This window comes from Melopsittacus undulatus, chromosome 20 (genome assembly GCF_012275295.1).
Source record: "Melopsittacus undulatus isolate bMelUnd1 chromosome 20, bMelUnd1.mat.Z, whole genome shotgun sequence".
NCBI classification, from domain to species: Eukaryota; Metazoa; Chordata; class Aves; order Psittaciformes; family Psittaculidae; genus Melopsittacus; species Melopsittacus undulatus.
This window is the reverse complement of record NC_047546.1, coordinates 1118014-1129010: the sequence shown is the minus strand read 5'-3', so window position 1 is coordinate 1129010 and position 10997 is coordinate 1118014. Positions and strand designations below refer to the sequence as shown.

The following is a 10997-nucleotide window of genomic DNA, read 5'->3' as shown; positions in this document are numbered from 1 at the left end:
GGGACCCCCCCGGTCCCCGTAGGCCCCCCCGGTACCTGGTGCGGCCTCGGCGGCGGAGGCAACGGCGGCGGCGCCATCTTGGCGGAGCTGCCGTCGCTATGGCAACGGGAGGACCGAAGGGGGGGGGGGGTGAGGGTTTGCGCTCAGCACCGAGGACAGCGCCGTGGGCGGGGCCACGCGAAGCCACGCCCCCCTCCCCCCCGCGTGTGAACACACGGACGAGCGGCCCCACGCGTGAGCGCGCAAGGCGGGCACGAGCGCGCACGCGCAGCTCCGCGCACGCACCCCCCCCATCTCCATCCATCCCCCCCCCCCCATTCCAACCTCCACCCGAGCCCCCGGGCGAGGCGGATCCCGGTGCCCGTTCCCGGTGCCCAGCAGCGGATCCCGGTCGCTGGGCTCCATTCCCGGTGTCCGGTTCCGTTGTCCGGTATCGGGTCCCGGTGCCGCTCGGGAGCGGAGGCTCCGACCGGGGAAAGAAAAGCATCGGGAGCGGGGCCGGGACCCGCCGGGGCCGGGGCGGGTTCGAGGCCGCCATGGGCCTCGCCGGGCTCTGAGCGCCCCCCTCGCCGGTACCGAGCATCCCCCGGTGGTGCCGGCGGGGCGGGCGCTGCTCCCCCCCCCCCCTCCCCGGTACCGGGAGGCTCCGCGGGGACCCGACGGGACCCGCCCCCCGGGCAGCGCTGCCCCCGCCCCGCCGCGCCCCGGCTCCGAGCCGAGCCCCGGGGCCGCCTCGTCCCTTTGTGTGCGCCGCCACCGGGCACCGGGCACCGGCGGGAGCCATCCCGGGGCCCGGCCCCCCCCCGGCGGCCCCATGAAGGAGCCCGACGCCATCAAACTCTTCGTGGGGCAGATCCCGAGGCACCTGGAGGAGAAGGACCTGAAGCCGATCTTCGAGCAGTTCGGCAAGATCTACGAGCTGACCGTCATCAAGGACAAGTACACCGGGATGCACAAAGGTACCGGCGACGGGCACCGGGAATGGGTACCGGGAACGGGCACCGGGAATGGGCACCGGGAATGGGCACCGGGAATGGGCAGCGGCGGCATCGAGCATCCTGGGCAATGGGGAGCTGGGCACAGGCCCCGGCAATGGCACCGGGAACAGCCTCACGTACGGAGCTCGGTACCGAGAACAGCGCCTGGTACCGGAAACAGCGTCGGGAACAGCTCCGCGAACCCGCAACAACCCCAGTGTTAGGAGTAGCCCCATAGAGAGCCCCAGACGCAGCCCCACATATGGCAGCTGGAAGCTGTTAACAGCTCAACCTACAGCCCCACGTACAGCCAGGGACAACCCCCAGCACCAGGAACAGCTCCACATCGAGCTTGCAGTACCAGAAACAGCCCAGCATTGGGAACAGCCCAATTACAGCCCCACATCCAGACCCCGGTACCCAGTACAGCCCCACATCCACGCTCAGGAGGCCCTGGGCATCACCCTCGGCTCATCCTACAGCCGCAGGCCCAGGGTACAACCCCATGTACAGCCGCAGGCCCGGGGTACACCTGAGCTGGCTGTCAGGGTGTTGGGTGTATCAGGGTGTACGTGGCATTCGCGTGGCTGTGGGTGCTGGGGCTGTTGTGGCAGCAGAAGCCGTGCGGGTGTTGGGTGGAGGGGTTGTGGCCGGGTGTTGCGTGGGTGCTCTGGGGGTGTTGTGTGGGTGCTGGGGGTGTTGGGAGCAGCAGTGCCGGTGCAGGGTGGGTGGTTGCAGTGTTGGGTGATGGGGGGGGGGCTGTGGCAGTGATGGGGCCACAGCCACGGGGTGCTGGGGCTCCAACCGGGGTACCCCCCTCAATACCTGACACCCCCCCTCAACCCCAGCACCTACAACAGGCATGGGGAGGCCGAGGCCAGTGCAGGCCTGAGGCCGGCTGATGGGCACCCAGGCAGCGGAACCTGGGCTTTGGGGTGCGTGGCCCCAAAATAGGGGTTGTGGATGCTATGGGGGGTGTTTGGGGGATCTTGGGGGGGGGTCCCGCACCACCTCCATCACCCCTATCCCATTCCCCCCCCAGGATGCGCATTCCTGACCTACTGTGCCCGAGAGTCAGCCCTGAAGGCTCAGAGTGCTCTGCATGAGCAGAAAACCCTCCCGGGGGTGAGTGGGGGCACGGGGACACCCCCAGCACCGGGAACAACCCCAGGACACCGGGAATACCCCTGGGATACCGGGACCCCCCTACCCTGTGACCCCCCCCACCCCCCGGAGGGGTTCCTATCACCCACGATGGGGACCCCACCTTTGGGGGGGGCACCCCCAAACATCATCCGGGGGGGTTCTAAATGGGGGGGGCACTAACGGAGGCCTGGCACTAAGGGGGCACCAGGCTGAGATAACAAAGCCGGGGGGGGGGGGGGATACCCCGGGTGTGTGGGTGCCCCCCACCCTCCACTGCAGCTGGGTGCTGGGGGGGTCCCAATATCCAGCTCCCCCCCAACCAATGGGTGGCAGAGGCCTCATGGGGGGGGGGGTGTCCTGGGTATGGGGCAAGTGTGGGGTTTCCTGTGCATGGAGCGGGGGGGTCCAAGCCCCCCCTCTGGGCTGTGTGTGCCCCTCCAGCCCCGGGGGGGGATTTGGCTTCGCTGGGATAATCCAGGGATTTGGGAGCTGTAAATCCCGGGGGGGGATTTGCTAAAGGGGGGGGGGGGTCACACACACGATGGGGGGATTAGGGGCGGCCCCAACAGCTTCCCCCCCACCGCATTGGGCTGGGGGGTGCGAGTGCGACCCCCCCCGCACCCCCAGGCCGCGGGGTGGGGGGTGATGCTGGGGGGATCCCCGGGTAATGTGGGTGTTGGGTGCCCGGTGCCCCCCCCCCGTGTGTGTGTGCGCGGCCCCCGCCGCCCGCTCGGGGCTGATCCCGGCCCAGGGGGGATTAAGGGGGATTAATGCCCCCCTCCAGCCCCGGGGGGGGCATGTCCAGAACCATCTGCAGCGGGGGGGGGGGGGGGCCTGGAGCCACCTTCGCTTTCAGAGGGGAAAGGGGCCGCCTGGGGTCAGCGGGGCTGAAATCGACCCCCCCATATTCCACCCCTTATTCCTTCTCCCCATATTTCCCCCCTTATCTTCCCTCCACATCCCCCCCATCAACCCCCCACATCCCACCCCCCACCCCCAAATCCCGGCCGCATCCCGGGGGGGGAGGGGCGGGGTCAGGGCAGGTCGGGGGGGTCCTTCCCCTCCCCCCCAATCTCCATCCCCCCCCGTTGGCCCCCCCCCCCATCCCCGTCATTGTTTATAGCGAGCGCTGATGATGTCAGCAGCGTTGCCGGGCAACGGGGATGGGTAAATTGGGGATGAGTGGGCGGTTGCCATGGAGCATATTCTGCCGTTGCCATGGTTACCGGGCATCTGTGCCCCCCCCACACCACCCCGGTCTCCTGGGGTTACTGGGCTGGGGGGGGGCAGGGGGTGGGTTCATCCCCCCCCCTAATTAAAGGAGGGGGGGGAGTCGGGTGCTCATTAGCGCATCATTTGGGCCCCTCAGGCCCCCCCCATGGCGGTCGCCGCGGCAGCTGTTGCTGGGCAACGGGATGCAGAGCCGGGGTTGCCATAGCTACGGGAGCATCTTTGGGGTGCGGGGGGTGGATCTGTGCACCTCCCACCTGTGGGGGTGTCCGGCCGGACCCCGGAGACCCCGCGGGGGGGTTCGGGGTCCCCGTCTCCTAACTTTGCCCCCCCCAGATGAACCGGCCCATCCAGGTGAAGCCGGCGGACAGTGAGAGCAGAGGAGGTACCGCCCCCCCCCGGGCCCCCCCCGGCCCCTCCCAACCCCCAGAACCCCCCCCGGACACCCCTCTGTGACCCCTCCCCCCATTCATCCCTATCCCCACAGGGGTGTCCCCATCCCAGGGTCTGTCTGTCCCCAGAGGGGTGTCCCCATCCATGGCCTTGGTGTGGCACCCCCATTCCCTGTGGTCCCAGCCCATCCTGGTGTCCCCACATCCCCATCTCCGTGTCCCATCCCATCCCCGTGTCCCAGGGCGTGGGGGGGGGGGGTGGTTGTGGGGTGTGTGTTTGGGGGTGTCCCTGTGCCACCCCCCCCATCCCACAGAGGACCGCAAGCTCTTTGTGGGGATGCTGAGCAAGCAGCAGGCGGATGAGGACGTGCGGAAGATGTTCGAGCCCTTCGGCACCATCGATGAGTGCACGGTGCTGCGCGGCCCCGATGGCACCAGCAAAGGTGGGGGGCACCCCATGGCTGGGGGGGGGGGGGCAAGGGTCCCCGAGGGGTGTGGAGGAAGGGATCCGGGGGGGCTGGAGTGGGTTCAAGGGGGGCTGTGGGGTGATGTGGGCTCAGGGCAGTGATGCCCTGGTCCCTATGGAGGAGGGGGGTGTTGTTCTTTGGGGTACTGACCCCCGACCCCCCCCCCCCCAAGGCTGCGCCTTCGTCAAGTTCCAGAGCCATGCGGAGGCTCAGGCTGCCATCGCCGCGCTGCATGGGAGCCGCACGCTGCCGGTGAGACGGGCACTGGGCACCCAACACCCAGTACCCAGCACCAGCACCCAGTACCCAGCACCCAGTATCCAGCACCAGCACCGGGCACCCAGTACCCAGCACCCAATACCCGGCACTAGCACCCAGCACCCAATACCCAGCACCCAGCACCAACACCCAGTACCCAGCACCCAGCACCAACACCCTATACCCAGTACCCAGCACCCAACACCCAGTACCCAGCACCCAGCACCGGCACCCAACACCCAGTACCCAACACCCAATACCCAGCACCAGCACCATCACCCAGCACCCAACACCCAGTACCCAACACCCAATACTCAGCACCAGCACCCAGTACCCAACACCCAATACCCAGCACCAGCACCCAGTACCCAACACCCAATACCCAGCACCAGCACCCAATACCCAGCACCAGCACCCAACACCCAATACCCAGCACCCAATACCCAGTACCAGCACCCAACACCCAATACCCAGCACCCAGCACCAGCACCAACACCCTATACCCAGTACCCAGCACCCAACACCCAATACCCACCACCAGCACCCAATACCCAGCACCCAACACCCCAGCAGCATCCCCAGCAGCAGCCCCACCACTGCCCACACAACCATCTCCTTCACCCTCATCCTCAGCATCACCATCACCTTCACCACCATCCCCTTCACCATCATTGTCCCCATCATCACCATCATCTCCATCATCATCCTTTCCACCATTACCATCCCCACCATCCCCTTCACCACTCACCACCATCCCCACCCCACTCTCACCCCATTGCCATCCCGGTCTGACCCCACATGCCCTCAGGGAGCCTCCTCCAGCCTGGTGGTGAAGTTTGCGGACACGGAGAAGGAGCGAGGCCTGCGGCGCATGCAGCAGGTCGCCAGCCAGCTGGGCATGTTCAGCCCCATCGCCCTCCAGTTCGGGGCCTACAGCGCCTACACGCAGGCGGTAGGGTGGGCACGGGGGCACGGGGGGTGTTGGACACACCATGGTGCAGCATGAGACCATTGGGGTGCTGGGTGATGGGCACTGGGAGATCGCGGACGTGGACACGGGGTGATGGGTGTTGGGGTGTTTGATACTGGGAGGTGATGGATCCTGTGGTCCAGGATGGGGTTGTTGGGTGATGGGTGTTGGGGTGTTTGATACTGGGAGGTGATGGATCCTGTGGTCCAGGATGGGGTTGTTGGGTGATGGGTGTTGGAGTGATGGATACTGGGAGGTGATGGACTCCATGGTCCAGGATGGGGCTGTTGGGTGATGGGTGTTGGGGTGAGGGATACTGAGAGGTGATGGACCCTGTGGTCCAGGATGGGGTTGTTGGGTGATGGATACTGGGAGGTGATGGACCCTGTGGTTCTGGGTGGTGTTATTGGGTGATGGGTGTTGGAGTGAGGGATACTGGGAGGTGATGGACACAATGGTCCACGATGGGGTTGTTGGGTGATGGGTTTTGGAGTGATGGATACTGGGATGTGATGGATTCCATGGTCCTGTATGGGGTCACTGGGTGATGGGTGTTGGAGTGATGGATACTGGGAGGTGATGGACCCCGTGGTCCGTGATGGGGTTGTTGGGTGATGGATACTGGGAGATGATGGACCCCGTGGTCCAGGATGGGGTTGTTGGGTGATGGTTGCCCATGGGACACCAGACCCATGGGGCTGTCCCATGCTGGGGTTGGGGGTCACTGGTGGCTGGTGCCCGAATCCAGGCGCTGTCCCCACAGCTGATGCAGCAGCAGGCGGCCCTGGTGGCTGCCCACTCGGCCTACCTCAGCCCCATGGCCACCATGGCCGTCCAGATGCAGCACATGGGCACAGTCAACCCCAACGGGCTCATCGCCACCCCCCTGCCCCCCTCCTCAGGTAGGTGGCACTGGGCATGAGAGGGACGGGGATGGGGACATCGGGGTCCCAGGAATGGGGGGCACCAGGGATGGGGACATGGGACATGGGGACATGGGACATGGGGCTCCCCCGGGGGTGTCTGAGGGTGGGGAATGTGTGGGGTGGCACTAGGAGATGGGGACAAGAGAGTGGCACCAGGGATAGGGATGAAGGCAATGGGGACAGGGATGGGGGAGCACTATAGGGCACTGCAGCATGGTGGCACTGGGGATGGGGGCATTGGGGATGGGGGCATTGGGACAGGGCACAGCAGCACTGGGGATGGGGGCACTGGGTACATGGCATCACTGGGACAGGGCAGGGTGGCACTGGGGATGGGGCCATTGAGACAGGGAAGGGCAGCCCTGGGGATGGGAGCAATGGGATGGGGGAACTGCTGATGGCATCACTGGGGATGGGGGCACTGGGTACACAGCATCACTGGGGATGGGAGCACTGGGACAGAGCACAGCAGCACTGGGGATGGGAGCACTGGGTACACAGCATCACTGGGGATGGGAGCACTGGGTACACAGCAGCACTGGGATGGGAGCACTGGGACAGGGCACAGCAGCACTGGGATGGGAGCACTGGGACAGGGCACAGCAGCACTGGGATGGGAGCACTGGGACAGGGCACAGCAGCACTGGGATGGGAGCACTGGGACAGGCAGGGCAGCACTGGGATGGGAGCACTGGGACAGGGCACAGCAGCACTGGGATGGGAGCACTGGGTACACAGCAGCACTGGGGATGGGAGCACTGGGATGGGAGCACTGGGGATGGGAGCACTGGGACAGGCAGGGCAGCACCGGGGCTGTTACCGGGGGGGGTGCCGGGGTCAGGCCGCGCTGTTCCCGCAGGTACCAGCACGCCCCCCGCCATGGCCGCCACCCCGGTCCCTGCCATCGCGGCCCCGCTCAGTGTCAACGGCTACAGTCCGGTCCCGGCGCAGCCCGCGGGGCCCCCGGCACCCGAGGCCGTGTTCGCCGGGGGGGTCCCCCCCTTCCCAGGTGCCCGCAGCCCCCCCCGCCCCCCCCTCACCCCCAGACCCCCCCTAACGGAGCCTCTGCCCCCAGCCCAGAGCCCCGCGGCCCCCGGAGACCCCCTGCAGCAGGCGTATGCTGGCATGGGGCACTACACAGGTGTGCAGGCACGGGGGGGCTGGGGGGGCACTGGGGGGGACTGGGGGGGACTGGAAGTGCATTATGTGGCACTGTGGGTACTGGGGGATATTGGGAAGCACTGGAGGGGCATTGAATGGCACGGGGGGACTGGGTGGCAGTGGGAGAGCACTGGGGGGCACTGGGAGGGCACTGGGGAGCACTGGGAGGGCACTGTATGGCAATGGGGACACTGGAGGAGCACTGAATGGCACTGGGGGCACTGGAGGGCACTGGGGGCCACTGTGGGGCACTAAAGGGCACTGTGGGGCACTGGGTGGCACTGTGGGGCACTGGAGGGCACTGGGGTGGCACTGGGAGGGCACTGTGGGGCACTGGGTGGCACTGGGGGGCACTGGAGGGCACTGGGGGGCACTGGGTGGCACTGGGGGGCACTGGAGGGCACTGTGGGGCACTGGAGGGCACTGGGGTGGCACTGGGAGGGCACTGTGGGGCACTGGGGTCACTGGGGTGGCACTGTGGGGCACTGTGGGGCACTGGAGGGCACTGTGGGGCACTGTGGGGCACTGGGGTGGCACTGGGGGGCACTGGGGGGCACTGGAGGGCACTGTGGGGCACTGGAGGGCACTGGGGTGGCACTGGGGGGCACTGGGGAGCACTGTCAGTGCTGACCACTCCTGCCCCCCGCAGCCGCCTACCCAGCAGCCTATGGGCTGGTGAGCCCGGCCTTCGCCCCCCCGGGGCCCCTGCTCGCTCCCCCACCCCCCCCCCAGCAGCAGCAGCGAGAAGGTGAGAGCAGGGGGGGGACACCCCCAAAAACCCCTTCCCAGGGACCCCCCTCGGGTGCTGGGCTCGGGGGGGGGGGGGGGAGGGGCGCTGTTGGGGTGCCCCAGCCGGGGGGGGTCCGCAGCCCCCCCCCGTGACGCCGCTCCCTCCGCAGGCCCCGAGGGCTGTAACATCTTCATCTACCACCTGCCCCAGGAGTTTGCTGACACTGAGATCCTGCAGATGTTCCTGCCCTTCGGAAACGTCATCTCTGCCAAGGTGTTCGTGGACAGAGCCACCAACCAGAGCAAGTGCTTCGGTGGGGACACCAGAGGGAATGGGGCATGGGGTGGGAGCAATGGGGTGGGAGCAATGGGGTGGGAGCAGTGGGGTGGGAGCAATGGGGTGGGGAGCAATGGGGTGGGAGCAATGGGGTGGGAGCAATGGGGTGGGGAGCAATGGGGTGGGAGCAATGGGGTGGGAGCAGTGGGGTGGGGACATGGGGATGGGGACATGGGAATGGGGATACAAGGATTGAGACACTTGGGGATAGGGACATCAGGGATGGGGACACTTGGGATAGGACACCAGGGATAGGGCTATTGGGATGGGACACAAGGATGGGAACACAGGGATGGAGACATGGGGATGGGGGTATGATGATGGGAAGACTGGGGATAGGAGCATTGGGATGGGGACATGGGAATGGGGATACAAGGATTGAGACACTTGGGGATGGGAACACCAGGGATGGGGTTATCGGGATGGGGAGACCAGAATGGGGACACTGGAGTAGGGATTCTGGGATGGAGACACTGGGGATGGGGACACCAGGGATAGGGCTATTGGAATGGGACACAAGGATGGGAACACAGGGACTGAGACATGGGGATGGGGGTGTGATGATGGGAAGACTAGGAATAGGAGAATTGGGATGAGGATACGGGGATGGGGATACAAGGATTGAGACCCTTGGGATGAGAACACCAGGAATGGGGATATTGGGATGGGGAGACCAGGATGGGGACACTTGGGTAGGGATTCTGGAACAGAAACACTGGGATGGGGACAATGGGGATGGGGACATGGGAATTGGAACACTTGGGGATGGATGAGGGATGCTGGGATGGGGACACCGGGATGGGGACGCTGGGTTGGGGACCCCCCTCTCCTCCCCACCCTGATGTCCCCATCGCTGTCCCCATCCCCACAGGCTTCGTGAGCTTTGACAACCCCGCGAGCGCCCAGGCTGCCATCCAGGCCATGAACGGCTTCCAGATCGGGATGAAGCGCCTCAAGGTGCAGCTCAAGAGGCCCAAAGATGCCAACCGGCCGTACTGAGCCTGGTGAGGTCCCTGCTCCCCCCCCCCCCCCGGCACCCCCTGCCCCCCCCCTGCTCTTCTTAATACCCCCATTTCCTACCCCCAGGTGCAGAGGCTCTGGAGCAGCACCTTTGGGTGCTCCCTATTGCAGAGCAGTCCCCATCTCCCCCCCACCCCCCAAGTGGTGCCCGCAGGGGGCTCAGTCCTGCTGGGGGGGGGGGACACAGACCCCCACATGCTCAGGAAGGATGGACCCCCCCTCCAGGACCGATCCAGACCCCCCAGTCCAGGCAGGGCTGGGTGGGCCCTGGGTGCCTGCACCCCCCAGCACCCAGGTCCAACCTGCCCTGGGGGGGCACCCACCCTCTCCCCCCAACCCCAGGACCCCCCCTGCTCCCCACAGGGCCCTGCCCCCCCCGGGGGACCCTGCTTGGAGCTTTTCTCTCACCAAACAGGACCAAAACCAGCTCCAGGCTGGAGAGGGGGGATCCTGCTGGGGGGGGGCACATGCTGTGGTTGGGGGTCTTGGCCCTGGCACCCTCCCAGGGCGTGGGGGGGCCGTGCCAGGGCACAGCAGGACCCCCCAGCACACACACACACACACACACTCACTCACTGCCACCCTGCTTCACCCCTCAACACCCCCAAACCTGCCTCAGTTCCCCCCTCCCCAAACTCACCCATGGGCACAGCCAAGGCCACGGGGTGCTGGATGCTGCATGGATGCGGAGCAGCCAAATCCGGGATGCTCCGGCACTGGGATGCTCTGGTACCAGGATGCTTCGACACTGGGATGCTGTTGTACCAGGATGCTCCGGCACTGGGATGCTGTTGTGCCAGGATGCTCTGGCAGTGGGATGCACTGGTACTGGGATGCTCTAGTACTGGGATGCTCTGGTACCAGGATGCTCTCGTACTGGGATGCGCCAGCACTGAGATGCTCTGGTACTGGGATGCTCCAACACTGGGATGCTTTGGTACCAGGATGCTCTGGCAGTGGGATGCACTGGTACTGGGATGCGCTGGCACTGGGATGCTCTGGTACCGAGATGCACCAGCACTGGGATGCTCCAACACTGGGAGGCTCCAGCACCCGGTACATGGCTGAGCTGCTGCTGTGCTGGTGCCAGATGGACATGGAACAGCCGGAGCCAGGATGTGCCAGGCATGAACCAGCCAAGCACCTGGAACCAGGAGCATGGAGCAGCCGCATGGACACGGGGGGGACTCGAGGCCTCTGGCTCTACCCGGACCCACAGCGGCCAAACCCGGGGTGCGCTGGGCACCCCCCAGCCAAAACGGGGCCGCATCCGGCACCCTGCAGCCCCCAGCAGCTCCCACCGGGGCCGGTGCCCCCCAGCACCCCCAGCCCCACGTTTACACCCGCTGCTCCCCACTGTAAATAAGGGGTTGGGGGGCGCAGG

At 66.4% G+C, this 10997-nt stretch overlaps 1 protein-coding gene across 1 annotated transcript; it reads left to right on the top strand.

Annotated features, from left to right (window-relative positions):
• Nucleotides 1-814: 814 nt before the first annotated feature.
• Nucleotides 815-9734, top strand: LOC117437236 (CUGBP Elav-like family member 3). Its single transcript, XM_034071017.1, has 13 exons — nt 815-959; nt 2020-2102; nt 3690-3738; nt 4060-4188; nt 4385-4464; nt 5279-5422; nt 6204-6342; nt 7226-7375; nt 7442-7507; nt 8177-8275; nt 8427-8570; nt 9465-9597; nt 9680-9734. Exons 1-12 carry the CDS (start codon nt 815-817, stop codon nt 9590-9592), a joined length of 1356 nt encoding a protein of 451 aa, XP_033926908.1. The 3' UTR covers nt 9593-9597; nt 9680-9734.
• Nucleotides 9735-10997: the final 1263 nt, after the last annotated feature.